At 26.8% G+C, this 23,354-nt stretch overlaps 1 protein-coding gene across 12 annotated transcripts in view; it reads right to left on the bottom strand.

Moving 5' to 3' along the window:
* The window catches only part of LOC149129226 (uncharacterized), a 44,440-nt gene that overhangs the window by 3,577 nt on the left and 17,509 nt on the right, over positions 1-23,354 (bottom strand). For 5 of the 12 annotated variants that reach the window (XR_016240170.1, XR_016240174.1, XR_016240173.1 and 2 more), the window contains one exon: positions 409-476. Coding sequence is in view for 2 of the 12 variants with exons in the window: in XM_089346691.1 (XP_089202817.1) it covers positions 409-476 (68 nt within the window). In the remaining 10 variants the exon portion in view is untranslated. Of the gene's footprint in view, positions 1-408; positions 566-23,354 lie in introns of all 12 variants that reach the window. The other 7 variants (XR_016240168.1, XR_016240169.1, XR_016240172.1 and 4 more) reach the window with 2 other exon arrangements.

Raw genomic sequence — 23,354 nt, 5'->3', positions numbered from 1 at the left:
AAAAAACGACGCCATTATAAGGCCCCCCCCTTAAAAATTTTTCCGGGTTTTGACACTTTAGCGACATCAAATCTCGAAAATTTTCTGGAGAAAATCTAGGGAACCGGTGTCGCTAAAGTGTCAAAATTTTCTAATTTTTGACACTTTAGCGACATCGGTTCCCTAGATTTTCTCCAGAAAATTTTCGAGATTTGATGTTGCTAAAGTGTCAAAACCCGGAAAAATTTTTAAGGGGGTGGACCAATGAAATGGCGTTTTTTTTTTTTTTTGTTTTTTAGACTTACTCTTCCCGTATTTTTCGATTTTCTGGTTATCGGAAAGACACCGGGTTTCCGACACATTTTTTATTATTTTTATTTCCAGGTAATTGAATAGTATTTTTAATTACGATAATTAAATAAATATTACATTTTCGAAATGCTTCACTTGGGTCGTCGCGTTGGTTTCAAGGGAGGTAACTCTCTGCATTTTCCATTCTGTTTGGTGGTCAAGAGATAAATAAAATAAAACTATATTTACGTTGTGATTTCGAATCCTGGCTTTGTCAGCTTTATTTTTCAAGTTTCTACAACATTTAAGTATGATAATTTAGTGTCTACAATGTCTAGTAAGGTATGTGTATATATTATGAATCAAGTAGTAATGTGTGTATATTATGAACCTAGTGATCTATGTGTGTGTATATATTATGAATCTAGTAGTGTATGTATATTATGAATCTAGTAAGGTGTATGTGTATTATGAATGGAGTAATGTATGTATGTGTATATATTATGAATCGAGTAATGTATGTACTTGTGTGTACATATTATGAATGTAGTAATGTGTGTGTGTGTATATATTATGAATCGAGCAATGTATGTACTTGTGTGTATATATTATGAATGTAGTAATGTGTGTGTGTGTGTATATATTATGAATCGAGTAATGTATATATTATGAATGGAGTAATGTATGTATGTGTATATATTATGAATCTAGTAGTGTGTGTGTATATATTATGAATCAAGTCATGTATGTATGTGTATATATTATGAATCGAGTAATGTATGTGTATATATTATGAATCTAGTAAGGTGTGTGTATATATTATGAATCGAGTAATGTGTGTGTATATATTATGAATCAAGTCATGTATGTATGTGTATATATTATGAATCGAGTAATGTATGTGTATATATTATGAATAGCGTAATATATGTGTATATATTATGAATTGAGTAATGTGTGTGTATATATTATGAATCGAGTAATGTGTGTGTGTATATATTATGAATCGAGTAATGTGTGTGTATATGTTATGAATGGAGTAATGGATGTATGTGTATTTATTATGAATCGAGTAATGTATGTGTATATATTATGAATCTAGTAAGGTGTGTGTGTATTATGAATGGAGTAATGTGTGTGCTTGTGTGTATATATTATGAATCGAGTAATGTATGTATGTGTATATATTATGAATCGAGTAATGTATGTACTTGTGTGTACATATTATGAATGTAGTAATGTGTGTGTGTATATATTATGAATCGAGTAATGTATATATTATGAATCTAGTAATGTGTGTGTATATATTATGAATCGAGTAATGTATATATTATGAATCTAGTAAGGTGTGTGTGTGTATTATGAATGGAGTAATGTGTGTGCTTGTGTGTATATATTATGAATCGAGTAATGTGTGTGTGTGTGTATATATATTATGAATCGAGTAATGTATGTATGTGTATATATTATGAATCTAGTAATGTGTGTGTATATATTATGAATCGAGTAATGTGTGTGTATATATTATGAATCAAGTCATGTATGTATGTGTATATATTATGAATCGAGTAATGTATGTGTATATATTATGAATAGCGTAATATATGTGTATATATTATGAATCGAGTAATGTGTGTGTATATATTATGAATCGAGTAATGTGTGTGCTTGTGTGTATATATTATGAATCAAGTAGTAATGTGTGTATATTATGAGCCTAGTGATCTATGTGTGTGTATATATTATGAATCGAGTAATGTATGTATATTATGAACCTAGTAATGTATGTGTATATATTATGAATTGAGTAATGTATGTGCTTGTGTGTATATATTATGAATCTAGTAATGTGTGTGTGTGTGTGTAAATATTATGAATCGAGTAATGTACATGCTTGTGTGTATATATTATAAATCTAGTAGTGAGAGTGTGTGTGTATATATTATGAATCTAGTAGTGTATGTATATTATGAATCTAGTAAGGTGTATGTGTATTATAAATGGAGTAATGTATGTATGTGTATATATTATGAATTGAGTAATGTATGTATGTGTATATATTATGAATCGAGTAATGTATGTATGTGTATATATTATGAATCGAGCAATGTATGTACTTGTGTGTATATATTATGAATGTAGTAATGTGTGTGTATATATATTATGAATCGAGTAATGTATATATTATGAATCTAGTAATGTGTGTGTATATATTATGAATGGAGTAATGTATGTATGTGTATATATTATGAATCTAGTAGTGTGTGTGTGTATATATTATGAATCGAGTAATGTGTGTGGGTATATATTATGAATCGAGTAATGTGTGTGTATATGTTATGAATGGAGTAATGGATGTATGTGTATATATTATGAATCGAGTAATGTATGTGTATATATTATGAATCTAGTAAGGTGTGTGTGTATTATGAATGGAGTAATGTGTGTGCTTGTGTGTATATATTATGAATCGAGTAATGTATGTATGTGTATATATTATGAATCTAGTAATGTGTGTGTGTGTGTATATATATTATGAATCGAGTAATGTATGTATGTGTATATATTATGAATCTAGTAATGTGTGTGTATATATTATGAATCGAGTAATGTGTGTGTATATATTATGAATCAAGTCATGTATGTATGTGTATATATTATGAATCGAGTAATGTATGTGTATATATTATGAATAGCGTAATATATGTGTATATATTATGAATCAAGTCATGTATGTATGTGTATATATTATGAATCGAGTAATGTATGTGTATATATTATGAATAGCGTAATATATGTGTATATATTATGAATCAAGTAATGTGTGTGTATATATTATGAATCGAGTAATGTGTGTGCTTGTGTGTATATATTATGAATCAAGTAGTAATGTGTGTATATTATGAGCCTAGTGATCTATGTGTGTGTATATATTATGAATCGAGTAATGTATGTATATTATGAACCTAGTAATGTATGTGTATATATTATGAATTGAGTAATGTATGTGCTTGTGTGTACATATTATGAATCTAGTAATGTGTGTGTGTGTGTGTAAATATTATGAATCGAGTAATGTACATGCTTGTGTGTATATATTATAAATCTAGTAGTGAGAGTGTGTGTGTATATATTATGAATCTAGTAGTGTATGTATATTATGAATCTAGTAAGGTGTATGTGTATTATAAATGGAGTAATGTATGTATGTGTATATATTATGAATTGAGTAATGTATGTATGTGTATATATTATGAATCGAGTAATGTATGTATGTGTATATATTATGAATCGAGCAATGTATGTACTTGTGTGTATATATTATGAATGTAGTAATGTGTGTGTATATATATTATGAATCGAGTAATGTATATATTATGAATCTAGTAATGTGTGTGTATATATTATGAATGGAGTAATGTATGTATGTGTATATATTATGAATCTAGTAGTGTGTGTGTGTATATATTATGAATCGAGTAATGTGTGTGGGTATATATTATGAATCGAGTAATGTGTGTGTATATGTTATGAATGGAGTAATGGATGTATGTGTATATATTATGAATCGAGTAATGTATGTGTATATATTATGAATCTAGTAAGGTGTGTGTGTATTATGAATGGAGTAATGTGTGTGCTTGTGTGTATATATTATGAATCGAGTAATGTATGTATGTGTATATATTATGAATCTAGTAACGTGTGTGTGTGTGTATATATATTATGAATCGAGTAATGTATGTATGTGTATATATTATGAATCTAGTAATGTGTGTGTATATATTATGAATCGAGTAATGTGTGTGTATATATTATGAATCAAGTCATGTATGTATGTGTATATATTATGAATCGAGTAATGTATGTGTATATATTATGAATAGCGTAATATATGTGTATATATTATGAATCGAGTAATGTGTGTGCTTGTGTGTATATATTATGAATCAAGTAGTAATGTGTGTATATTATGAACCTAGTGATCTATGTGTGTGTATATATTATGACTCGAGTAATGTATGTATATTATGAACCTAGTAATGTATGTGTATATATTATGAATTGAGTAATGTATGTGCTTGTGTGTATATATTATAAATCTAGTAGTGAGAGTGTGTGTGTATATATTATGAATCTAGTAGTGTATGTATATTATGAATCTAGTAAGGTGTATGTGTATTATAAATGGAGTAATGTATGTATGTGTATATATTATGAATCGAGTAATGTATGTATGTGTATATATTATGAATCGAGTAATGTATGTATGTGTATATATTATGAATCGAGTAATGTATGTACTTGTGTGTACATATTATGAATGTAGTAATGTGTGTGTGTGTATATATTATGAATCGAGCAATGTATGTACTTGTGTGTATATATTATGAATGTAGTAATGTGTGTGTGTATATATTATGAATCGAGTAATGTATATATTATGAATCTAGTAATGTGTGTGTATATATTATGAATGGAGTAATGTATGTATGTGTATATATTATGAATCTAGTAAGGTGTGTGTGTATTATGAATGGAGTAATGTGTGTGCTTGTGTGTATATATTATGAATCGAGTAATGTATGTGTATATATTATGAATCGAGTAATGTGTGTGTGTGTGTATATATATTATGAATCGAGTAATGTATGTATGTGTATATATTATGAATCTAGTAATGTGTGTGTATATATTATGAATCGAGTAATGTGTGTGTATATATTATGAATCAAGTCATGTATGTATGTGTATATATTATGAATCGAGTAATGTATGTGTATATATTATGAATAGCGTAATATATGTGTATATATTATGAATTGAGTAATGTGTGTGTATATATTATGAATCGAGTAATGTGTGTGTTTGTGTGTATATATTATGAATCAAGTAGTAATGTGTGTATATTATGAACCTAGTAATGTATGTGTATATATTATGAATCTAGTAATGTGTGTGTGTGTGTATATATATTATGAATCGAGTAATGTATGTATGTGTATATATTATGAATCTAGTAAGGTGTGTGTGTATTATGAATGGAGTAATGTGTGTGCTTGTGTGTATATATTATGAATCGAGTAATGTATGCATGTGTATATATTATGAATCTAGTAATGTGTGTGTGTGTGTATATATATTATGAATCGAGTAATGTATGTATGTGTATATATTATGAATCTAGTAATGTGTGTGTATATATTATGAATCGAGTAATGTGTGTGTATATATTATGAATCAAGTCATGTATGTATGTGTATATATTATGAATCGAGTAATGTATGTGTATATATTATGAATAGCGTAATATATGTGTATATATTATGAATCGAGTAATGTGTGTGTATATATTATGAATCGAGTAATGTGTGTGCTTGTGTGTATATATTATGAATCAAGTAGTAATGTGTGTATATTATGAACCTAGTGATCTATGTGTGTGTATATATTATGAATCAAGTAATGTATGTATATTATGAACCTAGTAATGTATGTGTATATATTATGAATTGAGTAATGTATGTGCTTGTGTGTATATATTATGAATCTAGTAATGTATGTGTGTGTGTGTAAATATTATGAATCGAGTAATGTATATGCTTGTGTGTATATATTATAAATCTAGTAGTGAGAGTGTGTGTGTATATATTATGAATCAAGTAATGTATGTATATTATGAATCTAGTAAGGTGTATGTGTATTATGAATGGAGTAATGTAGGTATGTGTATATATTATGAATCGAGTAATGTATGTATGTGTATATATTATGAATCGAGTAATGTATGTACTTGTGTGTACATATTATGAATGTAGTAATGTGTGTGTGTGTATATATTATGAATCGAGCAATGTATGTACTTGTGTGTATATATTATGAATGTAGTAATGTGTGTGTGTATATATTATGAATCGAGTAATGTATATATTATGAATCTAGTAATGTGTGTGTATATATTATGAATGGAGTAATGTATGTATGTGTATATATTATGAATGGAGTAATGTATGTATGTGTATATATTATGAATCTAGTAGTGTGTGTGTGTATATATTATGAATCGAGTAATGTGTGTGTGTATATATTATGAATCGAGTAATGTGTGTGTATATGTTATGAATGGAGTAATGGATGTATGTGTATATATTATGAATCGAGTAATGTATGTATGTGTATATATTATGAATCTAGTAATGTGTGTGTATATATTATGAATCGAGTAATGTGTGTGTATATATTATGAATCAAGTCATGTATGTATGTGTATATATTATGAATCGAGTAATGTATGTGTATATATTATGAATAGCGTAATATATGTGTATATATTATGAATCAAGTAGTAATGTGTGTATATTATGAACCTAGTGATCTATGTGTGTGTATATATTATGACTCGAGTAATGTATGTATATTATGAACCTAGTAATGTATGTGTATATATTATGAATTGAGTAATGTATGTGCTTGTGTGTATATATTATGAATCTAGTAATGTGTGTGTGTGTGTGTAAATATTATGAATCGAGTAATGTATATGCTTGTATGTATATATTATAAATCTAGTAGTGAGAGTGTGTGTGTATATATTATGAATCTAGTAGTGTATGTATATTATGAATCTAGTAAGGTGTATGTGTATTATAAATGGAGTAATGTATGTATGTGTACATATTATGAATCGAGTAATGTATGTATGTGTATATATTATGAATCGAGTAATGTATGTACTTGTGTGTACATATTATGAATGTAGTAATGTGTGTGTGTGTATATATTATGAATCGAGCAATGTATGTACTTGTGTGTATATATTATGAATGTAGTAATGTGTGTGTGTATATATTATGAATCGAGTAATGTATATATTATGAATCTAGTAATGTGTGTGTATATATTATGAATGGAGTAATGTATGTATGTGTATATATTATGAATCTAGTAAGGTGTGTGTGTATTATGAATGGAGTAATGTGTGTGCTTGTGTGTATATATTATGAATCGAGTAATGTATGTGTATATATTATGAATCGAGTAATGTGTGTGTGTGTGTATATATATTATGAATCGAGTAATGTATGTATGTGTATATATTATGAATCTAGTAATGTGTGTGTATATATTATGAATCGAGTAATGTGTGTGTATATATTATGAATCAAGTCATGTATGTATGTGTATATATTATGAATCGAGTAATGTATGTGTATATATTATGAATAGCGTAATATATGTGTATATATTATGAATTGAGTAATGTGTGTGTATATATTATGAATCGAGTAATGTGTGTGTTTGTGTGTATATATTATGAATCAAGTAGTAATGTGTGTATATTATGAACCTAGTAATGTATGTGTATATATTATGAATCTAGTAATGTGTGTGTGTGTGTATATATATTATGAATCGAGTAATGTATGTATGTGTATATATTATGAATCTAGTAAGGTGTGTGTGTATTATGAATGGAGTAATGTGTGTGCTTGTGTGTATATATTATGAATCGAGTAATGTATGCATGTGTATATATTATGAATCTAGTAATGTGTGTGTGTGTGTATATATATTATGAATCGAGTAATGTATGTATGTGTATATATTATGAATCTAGTAATGTGTGTGTATATATTATGAATCGAGTAATGTGTGTGTATATATTATGAATCAAGTCATGTATGTATGTGTATATATTATGAATCGAGTAATGTATGTGTATATATTATGAATAGCGTAATATATGTGTATATATTATGAATCGAGTAATGTGTGTGTATATATTATGAATCGAGTAATGTGTGTGCTTGTGTGTATATATTATGAATCAAGTAGTAATGTGTGTATATTATGAACCTAGTGATCTATGTGTGTGTATATATTATGAATTGAGTAATGTATGTGCTTGTGTGTATATATTATGAATCTAGTAATGTATGTGTGTGTGTGTAAATATTATGAATCGAGTAATGTATATGCTTGTGTGTATATATTATAAATCTAGTAGTGAGAGTGTGTGTGTATATATTATGAATCAAGTAATGTATGTATATTATGAATCTAGTAAGGTGTATGTGTATTATGAATGGAGTAATGTAGGTATGTGTATATATTATGAATCGAGTAATGTATGTATGTGTATATATTATGAATCGAGTAATGTATGTACTTGTGTGTACATATTATGAATGTAGTAATGTGTGTGTGTGTATATATTATGAATCGAGCAATGTATGTACTTGTGTGTATATATTATGAATGTAGTAATGTGTGTGTGTATATATTATGAATCGAGTAATGTATATATTATGAATCTAGTAATGTGTGTGTATATATTATGAATGGAGTAATGTATGTATGTGTATATATTATGAATGGAGTAATGTATGTATGTGTATATATTATGAATCTAGTAGTGTGTGTGTGTATATATTATGAATCGAGTAATGTGTGTGTGTATATATTATGAATCGAGTAATGTGTGTGTATATGTTATGAATGGAGTAATGGATGTATGTGTATATATTATGAATCGAGTAATGTATGTATGTGTATATATTATGAATCTAGTAATGTGTGTGTATATATTATGAATCGAGTAATGTGTGTGTATATATTATGAATCAAGTCATGTATGTATGTGTATATATTATGAATCGAGTAATGTATGTGTATATATTATGAATAGCGTAATATATGTGTATATATTATGAATCAAGTAGTAATGTGTGTATATTATGAACCTAGTGATCTATGTGTGTGTATATATTATGACTCGAGTAATGTATGTATATTATGAACCTAGTAATGTATGTGTATATATTATGAATTGAGTAATGTATGTGCTTGTGTGTATATATTATGAATCTAGTAATGTGTGTGTGTGTGTGTGTAAATATTATGAATCGAGTAATGTATATGCTTGTGTGTATATATTATAAATCTAGTAATGTATGTATGTGTATATATTATGAATCTAGTAACGTGTGTGTGTGTGTATATATATTATGAATCGAGTAATGTATGTATGTGTATATATTATGAATCTAGTAATGTGTGTGTATATATTATGAATCGAGTAATGTGTGTGTATATATTATGAATCAAGTCATGTATGTATGTGTATATATTATGAATCGAGTAATGTATGTGTATATATTATGAATAGCGTAATATATGTGTATATATTATGAATCGAGTAATGTGTGTGCTTGTGTGTATATATTATGAATCAAGTAGTAATGTGTGTATATTATGAACCTAGTGATCTATGTGTGTGTATATATTATGACTCGAGTAATGTATGTATATTATGAACCTAGTAATGTATGTGTATATATTATGAATTGAGTAATGTATGTGCTTGTGTGTATATATTATAAATCTAGTAGTGAGAGTGTGTGTGTATATATTATGAATCTAGTAGTGTATGTATATTATGAATCTAGTAAGGTGTATGTGTATTATAAATGGAGTAATGTATGTATGTGTATATATTATGAATTGAGTAATGTATGTATGTGTATATATTATGAATCGAGTAATGTATGTACTTGTGTGTACATATTATGAATGTAGTAATGTGTGTGTGTGTATATATTATGAATCGAGCAATGTATGTACTTGTGTGTATATATTATGAATGTAGTAATGTGTGTGTGTATATATTATGAATCGAGTAATGTATATATTATGAATCTAGTAATGTGTGTGTATATATTATGAATGGAGTAATGTATGTATGTGTATATATTATGAATCTAGTAAGGTGTGTGTGTATTATGAATGGAGTAATGTGTGTGCTTGTGTGTATATATTATGAATCGAGTAATGTATGTGTATATATTATGAATCGAGTAATGTGTGTGTGTGTGTATATATATTATGAATCGAGTAATGTATGTATGTGTATATATTATGAATCTTGTAATGTGTGTGTATATATTATGAATCGAGTAATGTGTGTGTATATATTATGAATCAAGTCATGTATGTATGTGTATATATTATGAATCGAGTAATGTATGTGTATATATTATGAATAGCGTAATATATGTGTATATATTATGAATTGAGTAATGTGTGTGTATATATTATGAATCGAGTAATGTGTGTGTTTGTGTGTATATATTATGAATCAAGTAGTAATGTGTGTATATTATGAACCTAGTGATCTATGTGTGTGTATATATTATGAATCGAGTAATGTATGTATATTATGAACCTAGTAATGTATGTGTATATATTATGAATCTAGTAATGTGTGTGTGTGTGTATATATATTATGAATCGAGTAATGTATGTATGTGTATATATTATGAATCTAGTAAGGTGTGTGTGTATTATGAATGGAGTAATGTGTGTGCTTGTGTGTATATATTATGAATCGAGTAATGTATGCATGTGTATATATTATGAATCTAGTAATGTGTGTGTGTGTGTATATATATTATGAATCGAGTAATGTATGTATGTGTATATATTATGAATCTAGTAATGTGTGTGTATATATTATGAATCGAGTAATGTGTGTGTATATATTATGAATCAAGTCATGTATGTATGTGTATATATTATGAATCGAGTAATGTATGTGTATATATTATGAATAGCGTAATATATGTGTATATATTATGAATCGAGTAATGTGTGTGTATATATTATGAATCGAGTAATGTGTGTGCTTGTGTGTATATATTATGAATCAAGTAGTAATGTGTGTATATTATGAACCTAGTGATCTATGTGTGTGTATATATTATGAATCAAGTAATGTATGTATATTATGAACCTAGTAATGTATGTGTATATATTATGAATTGAGTAATGTATGTGCTTGTGTGTATATATTATGAATCTAGTAATGTATGTGTGTGTGTGTAAATATTATGAATCGAGTAATGTATATGCTTGTGTGTATATATTATAAATCTAGTAGTGAGAGTGTGTGTGTATATATTATGTATCAAGTAATGTATGTATATTATGAATCTAGTAAGGTGTATGTGTATTATGAATGGAGTAATGTAGGTATGTGTATATATTATGAATCGAGTAATGTATGTATGTGTATATATTATGAATCGAGTAATGTATGTACTTGTGTGTACATATTATGAATGTAGTAATGTGTGTGTGTGTATATATTATGAATCGAGCAATGTATGTACTTGTGTGTATATATTATGAATGTAGTAATGTGTGTGTGTATATATTATGAATCGAGTAATGTATATATTATGAATCTAGTAATGTGTGTGTATATATTATGAATGGAGTAATGTATGTATGTGTATATATTATGAATCTAGTAGTGTGTGTGTGTGTATATATTATGAATCGAGTAATGTGTGTGTGTATATATTATGAATCGAGTAATGTGTGTGTATATGTTATGAATGGAGTAATGGATGTATGTGTATATATTATGAATCGAGTAATGTATGTATATATATTATGAATCTAGTAAGGTGTGTGTGTATTATGAATGGAGTAATGTGTGTGCTTGTGTGTATATATTATGAATCGAGTAATGTATGTATGTGTATATATTATGAATCTAGTAATGTGTGTGTATATATTATGAATCGAGTAATGTGTGTGTATATATTATGAATCAAGTCATGTATGTATGTGTATATATTATGAATCGAGTAATGTATGTGTATATATTATGAATAGCGTAATATATGTGTATATATTATGAATTGAGTAATGTGTGTGTATATATTATGAATCGAGTAATGTGTGTGTTTGTGTGTATATATTATGAATCAAGTAGTAATGTGTGTATATTATGAACCTAGTAATGTATGTGTATATATTATGAATCTAGTAATGTGTGTGTGTGTGTATATATATTATGAATCGAGTAATGTATGTATGTGTATATATTATGAATCTAGTAAGGTGTGTGTGTATTATGAATGGAGTAATGTGTGTGCTTGTGTGTATATATTATGAATCGAGTAATGTATGCATGTGTATATATTATGAATCTAGTAATGTGTGTGTGTGTGTATATATATTATGAATCGAGTAATGTATGTATGTGTATATATTATGAATCTAGTAATGTGTGTGTATATATTATGAATCGAGTAATGTGTGTGTATATATTATGAATCAAGTCATGTATGTATGTGTATATATTATGAATCGAGTAATGTATGTGTATATATTATGAATAGCGTAATATATGTGTATATATTATGAATCGAGTAATGTGTGTGTATATATTATGAATCGAGTAATGTGTGTGCTTGTGTGTATATATTATGAATCAAGTAGTAATGTGTGTATATTATGAACCTAGTGATCTATGTGTGTGTATATATTATGAATTGAGTAATGTATGTGCTTGTGTGTATATATTATGAATCTAGTAATGTATGTGTGTGTGTGTAAATATTATGAATCGAGTAATGTATATGCTTGTGTGTATATATTATAAATCTAGTAGTGAGAGTGTGTGTGTATATATTATGAATCAAGTAATGTATGTATATTATGAATCTAGTAAGGTGTATGTGTATTATGAATGGAGTAATGTAGGTATGTGTATATATTATGAATCGAGTAATGTATGTATGTGTATATATTATGAATCGAGTAATGTATGTACTTGTGTGTACATATTATGAATGTAGTAATGTGTGTGTGTGTATATATTATGAATCGAGCAATGTATGTACTTGTGTGTATATATTATGAATGTAGTAATGTGTGTGTGTATATATTATGAATCGAGTAATGTATATATTATGAATCTAGTAATGTGTGTGTATATATTATGAATGGAGTAATGTATGTATGTGTATATATTATGAATGGAGTAATGTATGTATGTGTATATATTATGAATCTAGTAGTGTGTGTGTGTATATATTATGAATCGAGTAATGTGTGTGTGTATATATTATGAATCGAGTAATGTGTGTGTATATGTTATGAATGGAGTAATGGATGTATGTGTATATATTATGAATCGAGTAATGTATGTATGTGTATATATTATGAATCTAGTAATGTGTGTGTATATATTATGAATCGAGTAATGTGTGTGTATATATTATGAATCAAGTCATGTATGTATGTGTATATATTATGAATCGAGTAATGTATGTGTATATATTATGAATAGCGTAATATATGTGTATATATTATGAATCAAGTAGTAATGTGTGTATATTATGAACCTAGTGATCTATGTGTGTGTATATATTATGACTCGAGTAATGTATGTATATTATGAACCTAGTAATGTATGTGTATATATTATGAATTGAGTAATGTATGTGCTTGTGTGTATATATTATGAATCTAGTAATGTGTGTGTGTGTGTGTGTAAATATTATGAATCGAGTAATGTATATGCTTGTGTGTATATATTATAAATCTAGTAATGTATGTATGTGTATATATTATGAATCTAGTAACGTGTGTGTGTGTGTATATATATTATGAATCGAGTAATGTATGTATGTGTATATATTATGAATCTAGTAATGTGTGTGTATATATTATGAATCGAGTAATGTGTGTGTATATATTATGAATCAAGTCATGTATGTATGTGTATATATTATGAATCGAGTAATGTATGTGTATATATTATGAATAGCGTAATATATGTGTATATATTATGAATCGAGTAATGTGTGTGCTTGTGTGTATATATTATGAATCAAGTAGTAATGTGTGTATATTATGAACCTAGTGATCTATGTGTGTGTATATATTATGACTCGAGTAATGTATGTATATTATGAACCTAGTAATGTATGTGTATATATTATGAATTGAGTAATGTATGTGCTTGTGTGTATATATTATAAATCTAGTAGTGAGAGTGTGTGTGTATATATTATGAATCTAGTAGTGTATGTATATTATGAATCTAGTAAGGTGTATGTGTATTATAAATGGAGTAATGTATGTATGTGTATATATTATGAATTGAGTAATGTATGTATGTGTATATATTATGAATCGAGTAATGTATGTACTTGTGTGTACATATTATGAATGTAGTAATGTGTGTGTGTGTATATATTATGAATCGAGCAATGTATGTACTTGTGTGTATATATTATGAATGTAGTAATGTGTGTGTGTATATATTATGAATCGAGTAATGTATATATTATGAATCTAGTAATGTGTGTGTATATATTATGAATGGAGTAATGTATGTATGTGTATATATTATGAATCTAGTAAGGTGTGTGTGTATTATGAATGGAGTAATGTGTGTGCTTGTGTGTATATATTATGAATCGAGTAATGTATGTGTATATATTATGAATCGAGTAATGTGTGTGTGTGTGTATATATATTATGAATCGAGTAATGTATGTATGTGTATATATTATGAATCTTGTAATGTGTGTGTATATATTATGAATCGAGTAATGTGTGTGTATATATTATGAATCAAGTCATGTATGTATGTGTATATATTATGAATCGAGTAATGTATGTGTATATATTATGAATAGCGTAATATATGTGTATATATTATGAATTGAGTAATGTGTGTGTATATATTATGAATCGAGTAATGTGTGTGTTTGTGTGTATATATTATGAATCAAGTAGTAATGTGTGTATATTATGAACCTAGTGATCTATGTGTGTGTATATATTATGAATCGAGTAATGTATGTATATTATGAACCTAGTAATGTATGTGTATATATTATGAATCTAGTAATGTGTGTGTGTGTGTATATATATTATGAATCGAGTAATGTATGTATGTGTATATATTATGAATCTAGTAAGGTGTGTGTGTATTATGAATGGAGTAATGTGTGTGCTTGTGTGTATATATTATGAATCGAGTAATGTATGCATGTGTATATATTATGAATCTAGTAATGTGTGTGTGTGTGTATATATATTATGAATCGAGTAATGTATGTATGTGTATATATTATGAATCTAGTAATGTGTGTGTATATATTATGAATCGAGTAATGTGTGTGTATATATTATGAATCAAGTCATGTATGTATGTGTATATATTATGAATCGAGTAATGTATGTGTATATATTATGAATAGCGTAATATATGTGTATATATTATGAATCGAGTAATGTGTGTGTATATATTATGAATCGAGTAATGTGTGTGCTTGTGTGTATATATTATGAATCAAGTAGTAATGTGTGTATATTATGAACCTAGTGATCTATGTGTGTGTATATATTATGAATCAAGTAATGTATGTATATTATGAACCTAGTAATGTATGTGTATATATTATGAATTGAGTAATGTATGTGCTTGTGTGTATATATTATGAATCTAGTAATGTATGTGTGTGTGTGTAAATATTATGAATCGAGTAATGTATATGCTTGTGTGTATATATTATAAATCTAGTAGTGAGAGTGTGTGTGTATATATTATGTATCAAGTAATGTATGTATATTATGAATCTAGTAAGGTGTATGTGTATTATGAATGGAGTAATGTAGGTATGTGTATATATTATGAATCGAGTAATGTATGTATGTGTATATATTATGAATCGAGTAATGTATGTACTTGTGTGTACATATTATGAATGTAGTAATGTGTGTGTGTGTATATATTATGAATCGAGCAATGTATGTACTTGTGTGTATATATTATGAATGTAGTAATGTGTGTGTGTATATATTATGAATCGAGTAATGTATATATTATGAATCTAGTAATGTGTGTGTATATATTATGAATGGAGTAATGTATGTATGTGTATATATTATGAATCTAGTAGTGTGTGTGTGTGTATATATTATGAATCGAGTAATGTGTGTGTGTATATATTATGAATCGAGTAATGTGTGTGTATATGTTATGAATGGAGTAATGGATGTATGTGTATATATTATGAATCGAGTAATGTATGTATATATATTATGAATCTAGTAAGGTGTGTGTGTATTATGAATGGAGTAATGTGTGTGCTTGTGTGTATATATTATGAATCGAGTAATGTATGTATGTGTATATATTATGAATCTAGTAATGTGTGTGTATATATTATGAATCGAGTAATGTGTGTGTATATATTATGAATCAAGTCATGTATGTATGTGTATATATTATGAATCGAGTAATGTGTGTGTATATATTATGAATCAAGTCATGTATGTATGTGTATATATTATGAATCGAGTAATGTATGTGTATATATTATGAATAGCGTAATATATGTTTATATATTATGAATCGAGTAATGTGTGTGCTTGTGTGTATATATTATGAATCAAGTAGTAATGTGTGTATATTATGAACCTAGTGATCTATGTGTGTGTATATATTATGACTCGAGTAATGTATGTATATTATGAACCTAGTAATGTATGTGTATATATTATGAATTGAGTAATGTATGTGCTTGTGTGTATATATTATGAATCTAGTAATGTGTGTGTGTGTGTGTAAATATTATGAATCGAGTAATGTATATGCTTGTGTGTATATATTATAAATCTAGTAGTGAGAGTGTGTGTGTATATATTATGAATCTAGTAGTGTATGTATATTATGAATCTAGTAAGGTGTATGTGTATTATAAATGGAGTAATGTATGTATGTGTATATATTATGAATCGAGTAATGTATGTATGTGTATATATTATGAATCGAGTAATGTATGTACTTGTGTGTACATATTATGAATGTAGTAATGTGTGTGTGTGTATATATTATGAATCGAGCAATGTATGTACTTGTGTGTATATATTATGAATGTAGTAATGTGTGTGTGTATATATTATGAATCGAGTAATGTATATATTATGAATCTAGTAATGTGTGTGTATATATTATGAATGGAGTAATGTATGTATGTGTATATATTATGAATCTAGTAAGGTGTGTGTGTATTATGAATGGAGTAATGTGTGTGCTTGTGTGTATATATTATGAATCGAGTAATGTATGTGTATATATTATGAATCGAGTAATGTGTGTGTGTGTGTATATATATTATGAATCGAGTAATGTATGTATGTGTATATATTATGAATCTTGTAATGTGTGTGTATATATTATGAATCGAGTAATGTGTGTGTATATATTATGAATCAAGTCATGTATGTATGTGTATATATTATGAATCGAGTAATGTATGTGTATATATTATGAATAGCGTAATATATGTGTATATATTATGAATTGAGTAATGTGTGTGTATATATTATGAATCGAGTAATGTGTGTGTTTGTGTGTATATATTATGAATCAAGTAGTAATGTGTGTATATTATGAACCTAGTGATCTATGTGTGTGTATATATTATGAATCGAGTAATGTATGTATATTATGAACCTAGTAATGTATGTGTATATATTATGAATCTAGTAATGTGTGTGTGTGTGTATATATATTATGAATCGAGTAATGTATGTATGTGTATATATTATGAATCTAGTAAGGTGTGTGTGTATTATGAATGGAGTAATGTGTGTGCTTGTGTGTATATATTATGAATCGAGTAATGTATGCATGTGTATATATTATGAATCTAGTAATGTGTGTGTGTGTGTATATATATTATGAATCGAGTAATGTATGTATGTGTATATATTATGAATCTAGTAATGTGTGTGTATATATTATGAATCGAGTAATGTGTGTGTATATATTATGAATCAAGTCATGTATGTATGTGTATATATTATGAATCGAGTAATGTATGTGTATATATTATGAATAGCGTAATATATGTGTATATATTATGAATCGAGTAATGTGTGTGTATATATTATGAATCGAGTAATGTGTGTGCTTGTGTGTATATATTATGAATCAAGTAGTAATGTGTGTATATTATGAACCTAGTGATCTATGTGTGTGTATATATTATGAATCAAGTAATGTATGTATATTATGAACCTAGTAATGTATGTGTATATATTATGAATTGAGTAATGTATGTGCTTGTGTGTATATATTATGAATCTAGTAATGTATGTGTGTGTGTGTAAATATTATGAATCGAGTAATGTATATGCTTGTGTGTATATATTATAAATCTAGTAGTGAGAGTGTGTGTGTATATATTATGTATCAAGTAATGTATGTATATTATGAATCTAGTAAGGTGTATGTGTATTATGAATGGAGTAATGTAGGTATGTGTATATATTATGAATCGAGTAATGTATGTATGTGTATATATTATGAATCGAGTAATGTATGTACTTGTGTGTACATATTATGAATGTAGTAATGTGTGTGTGTGTATATATTATGAATCGAGCAATGTATGTACTTGTGTGTATATATTATGAATGTAGTAATGTGTGTGTGTATATATTATGAATCGAGTAATGTATATATTATGAATCTAGTAATGTGTGTGTATATATTATGAATGGAGTAATGTATGTATGTGTATATATTATGAATCTAGTAGTGTGTGTGTGTGTATATATTATGAATCGAGTAATGTGTGTGTGTATATATTATGAATCGAGTAATGTGTGTGTATATGTTATGAATGGAGTAATGGATGTATGTGTATATATTATGAATCGAGTAATGTATGTATATATATTATGAATCTAGTAAGGTGTGTGTGTATTATGAATGGAGTAATGTGTGTGCTTGTGTGTATATATTATGAATCGAGTAATGTATGTATGTGTATATATTATGAATCTAGTAATGTGTGTGTATATATTATGAATCGAGTAATGTGTGTGTATATATTATGAATCAAGTCATGTATGTATGTGTATATATTATGAATCGAGTAATGTGTGTGTATATATTATGAATCAAGTCATGTATGTATGTGTATATATTATGAATCGAGTAATGTATGTGTATATATTATGAATAGCGTAATATATGTTTATATATTATGAATCGAGTAATGTGTGTGCTTGTGTGTATATATTATGAATCAAGTAGTAATGTGTGTATATTATGAACCTAGTGATCTATGTGTGTGTATATATTATGACTCGAGTAATGTATGTATATTATGAACCTAGTAATGTATGTGTATATATTATGAATTGAGTAATGTATGTGCTTGTGTGTATATATTATGAATCTAGTAATGTGTGTGTGTGTGTGTAAATATTATGAATCGAGTAATGTATATGCTTGTGTGTATATATTATAAATCTAGTAGTGAGAGTGTGTGTGTATATATTATGAATCTAGTAGTGTATGTATATTATGAATCTAGTAAGGTGTATGTGTATTATAAATGGAGTAATGTATGTATGTGTATATATTATGAATCGAGTAATGTATGTATGTGTATATATTATGAATCGAGTAATGTATGTACTTGTGTGTACATATTATGAATGTAGTAATGTGTGTGTGTGTATATATTATGAATCGAGCAATGTATGTACTTGTGTGTATATATTATGAATGTAGTAATGTGTGTGTGTATATATTATGAATCGAGTAATGTATATATTATGAATCTAGTAATGTGTGTGTATATATTATGAATGGAGTAATGTATGTATGTGTATATATTATGAATCTAGTAAGGTGTGTGTGTATTATGAATGGAGTAATGTGTGTGCTTGTGTGTATATATTATGAATCGAGTAATGTATGTGTATATATTATGAATCGAGTAATGTGTGTGTGTGTGTATATATATTATGAATCGAGTAATGTATGTATGTGTATATATTATGAATCTTGTAATGTGTGTGTATATATTATGAATCGAGTAATGTGTGTGTATATATTATGAATCAAGTCATGTATGTATGTGTATATATTATGAATCGAGTAATGTATGTGTATATATTATGAATAGCGTAATATATGTGTATATATTATGAATTGAGTAATGTGTGTGTATATATTATGAATCGAGTAATGTGTGTGTTTGTGTGTATATATTATGAATCAAGTAGTAATGTGTGTATATTATGAACCTAGTGATCTATGTGTGTGTATATATTATGAATCGAGTAATGTATGTATATTATGAACCTAGTAATGTATGTGTATATATTATGAATCTAGTAATGTGTGTGTGTGTGTATATATATTATGAATCGAGTAATGTATGTATGTGTATATATTATGAATCTAGTAAGGTGTGTGTGTATTATGAATGGAGTAATGTGTGTGCTTGTGTGTATATATTATGAATCGAGTAATGTATGTATGTGTATATATTATGAATCTAGTAATGTGTGTGTGTGTGTATATATATTATGAATCGAGTAATGTATGTATGTGTATATATTATGAATCTAGTAATGTGTGTGTATATATTATGAATCGAGTAATGTGTGTGTATATATTATGAATCAAGTCATGTATGTATGTGTATATATTATGAATCGAGTAATGTATGTGTATATATTATGAATAGCGTAATATATGTGTATATATTATGAATCGAGTAATGTGTGTGTATATATTATGAATCGAGTAATGTGTGTGCTTGTGTGTATATATTATGAATCAAGTAGTAATGTGTGTATATTATGAACCTAGTGATCTATGTGTGTGTATATATTATGAATCAAGTAATGTATGTATATTATGAACCTAGTAATGTATGTGTATATATTATGAATTGAGTAATGTATGTGCTTGTGTGTATATATTATGAATCTAGTAATGTATGTGTGTGTGTGTAAATATTATGAATCGAGTAATGTATATGCTTGTGTGTATATATTATAAATCTAGTAGTGAGAGTGTGTGTGTATATATTATGAATCTAGTAGTGTATGTATATTATGAATCTAGTAAGGTGTATGTGTATTATGAATGGAGTAATGTAGGTATGTGTATATATTATGAATCGAGTAATGTATGTATGTGTATATATTATGAATCGAGTAATGTATGTACTTGTGTGTACATATTATGAATGTAGTAATGTGTGTGTGTGTATATATTATGAATCGAGCAATGTATGTACTTGTGTGTATATATTATGAATGTAGTAATGTGTGTGTGTATATATTATGAATCGAGTAATGTATATATTATGAATCTAGTAATGTGTGTGTATATATTATGAATGGAGTAATGTATGTATGTGTATATATTATGAATCTAGTAGTGTGTGTGTGTATATATTATGAATCGAGTAATGTGTGTGTGTATATATTATGAATCGAGTAATGTGTGTGTATATGTTATGAATGGAGTAATGGATGTATGTGTATATATTATGAATCGAGTATTGTATGTGTATATATTATGAATCTAGTAAGGTGTGTGTGTATTATGAATGGAGTAATGTGTGTGCTTGTGTGTATATATTATGAATCGAGTAATGTATGTATGTGTATATATTATGAATCTAGTAATGTGTGTGTGTGTGTGTGTGTATATATATTATGAATCGAGTAATGTATGTATGTGTATATATTATGAATCTAGTAATGTGTGTGTATATATTATGAATCGAGTAATGTGTGTGTATATATTATGAATCAAGTCATGTATGTATGTGTATATATTATGAATCGAGTAATGTATGTGTATATATTATGAATAGCGTAATATATGTGTATATATTATGAATCGAGTAATGTGTGTGTATATATTATGAATCGAGTAATGTGTGTGCTTGTGTGTATATATTATGAATCAAGTAGTAATGTGTGTATATTATGAGCCTAGTGATCTATGTGTGTGTATATATTATGAATCGAGTAATGTATGTATATTATGAACCTAGTAATGTATGTGTATATATTATGAATTGAGTAATGTATGTGCTTGTGTGTATATATTATGAATCTAGTAATGTGTGTGTGTGTGTAAATATTATGAATCGAGTAATGTACATGCTTGTGTGTATATATTATAAATCTAGTAGTGAGAGTGTGTGTGTATATATTATGAATCTAGTAGTGTATGTATATTATGAATCTAGTAAGGTGTATGTGTATTATAAATGGAGTAATGTATGTATGTGTATATATTATGAATTGAGTAATGTATGTATGTGTATATATTATGAATCGAGTAATGTATGTATGTGTATATATTATGAATCGAGCAATGTATGTACTTGTGTGTATATATTATGAATGTAGTAATGTGTGTGTATATATATTATGAATCGAGTAATGTATATATTATGAATCTAGTAATGTGTGTGTATATATTATGAATGGAGTAATGTATGTATGTGTATATATTATGAATCTAGTAGTGTGTGTGTGTATATATTATGAATCGAGTAATGTGTGTGGGTATATATTATGAATCGAGTAATGTGTGTGTATATGTTATGAATGGAGTAATGGATGTATGTGTATATATTATGAATCGAGTAATGTATGTGTATATATTATGAATCTAGTAAGGTGTGTGTGTATTATGAATGGAGTAATGTGTGTGCTTGTGTGTATATATTATGAATCGAGTAATGTATGTATGTGTATATATTATGAATCTAGTAATGTGTGTGTGTGTGTATATATATTATGAATCGAGTAATGTATGTATGTGTATATATTATGAATCTAGTAATGTGTGTGTATATATTATGAATCGAGTAATGTGTGTGTATATATTATGAATCAAGTCATGTATGTATGTGTATATATTATGAATCGAGTAATGTATGTGTATATATTATGAATAGCGTAATATATGTGTATATATTATGAATCGAGTAATGTGTGTGCTTGTGTGTATATATTATGAATCAAGTAGTAATGTGTGTATATTATGAACCTAGTGATCTATGTGTGTGTATATATTATGACTCGAGTAATGTATGTATATTATGAACCTAGTAATGTATGTGTATATATTATGAATTGAGTAATGTATGTGCTTGTGTGTATATATTATGAATCTAGTAATGTGTGTGTGTGTGTGTAAATATTATGAATCGAGTAATGTATATGCTTGTGTGTATATATTATAAATCTAGTAGTGAGAGTGTGTGTGTATATATTATGAATCTAGTAGTGTATGTATATTATGAATCTAGTAAGGTGTATGTGTATTATAAATGGAGTAATGTATGTATGTGTATATATTATGAATCGAGTAATGTATGTATGTGTATATATTATGAATCGAGTAATGTATGTACTTGTGTGTACATATTATG

This window comes from Octopus bimaculoides, unplaced genomic scaffold (genome assembly GCF_046866305.1).
Source record: "Octopus bimaculoides isolate indiv1 unplaced genomic scaffold, ASM4686630v1 contig95, whole genome shotgun sequence".
In the NCBI taxonomy this organism is placed as follows: Eukaryota; Metazoa; Mollusca; class Cephalopoda; order Octopoda; family Octopodidae; genus Octopus; species Octopus bimaculoides.
The sequence above is the reverse complement of the archived record's forward strand: the minus strand, read 5'-3'. Positions and strand labels throughout refer to the sequence as shown.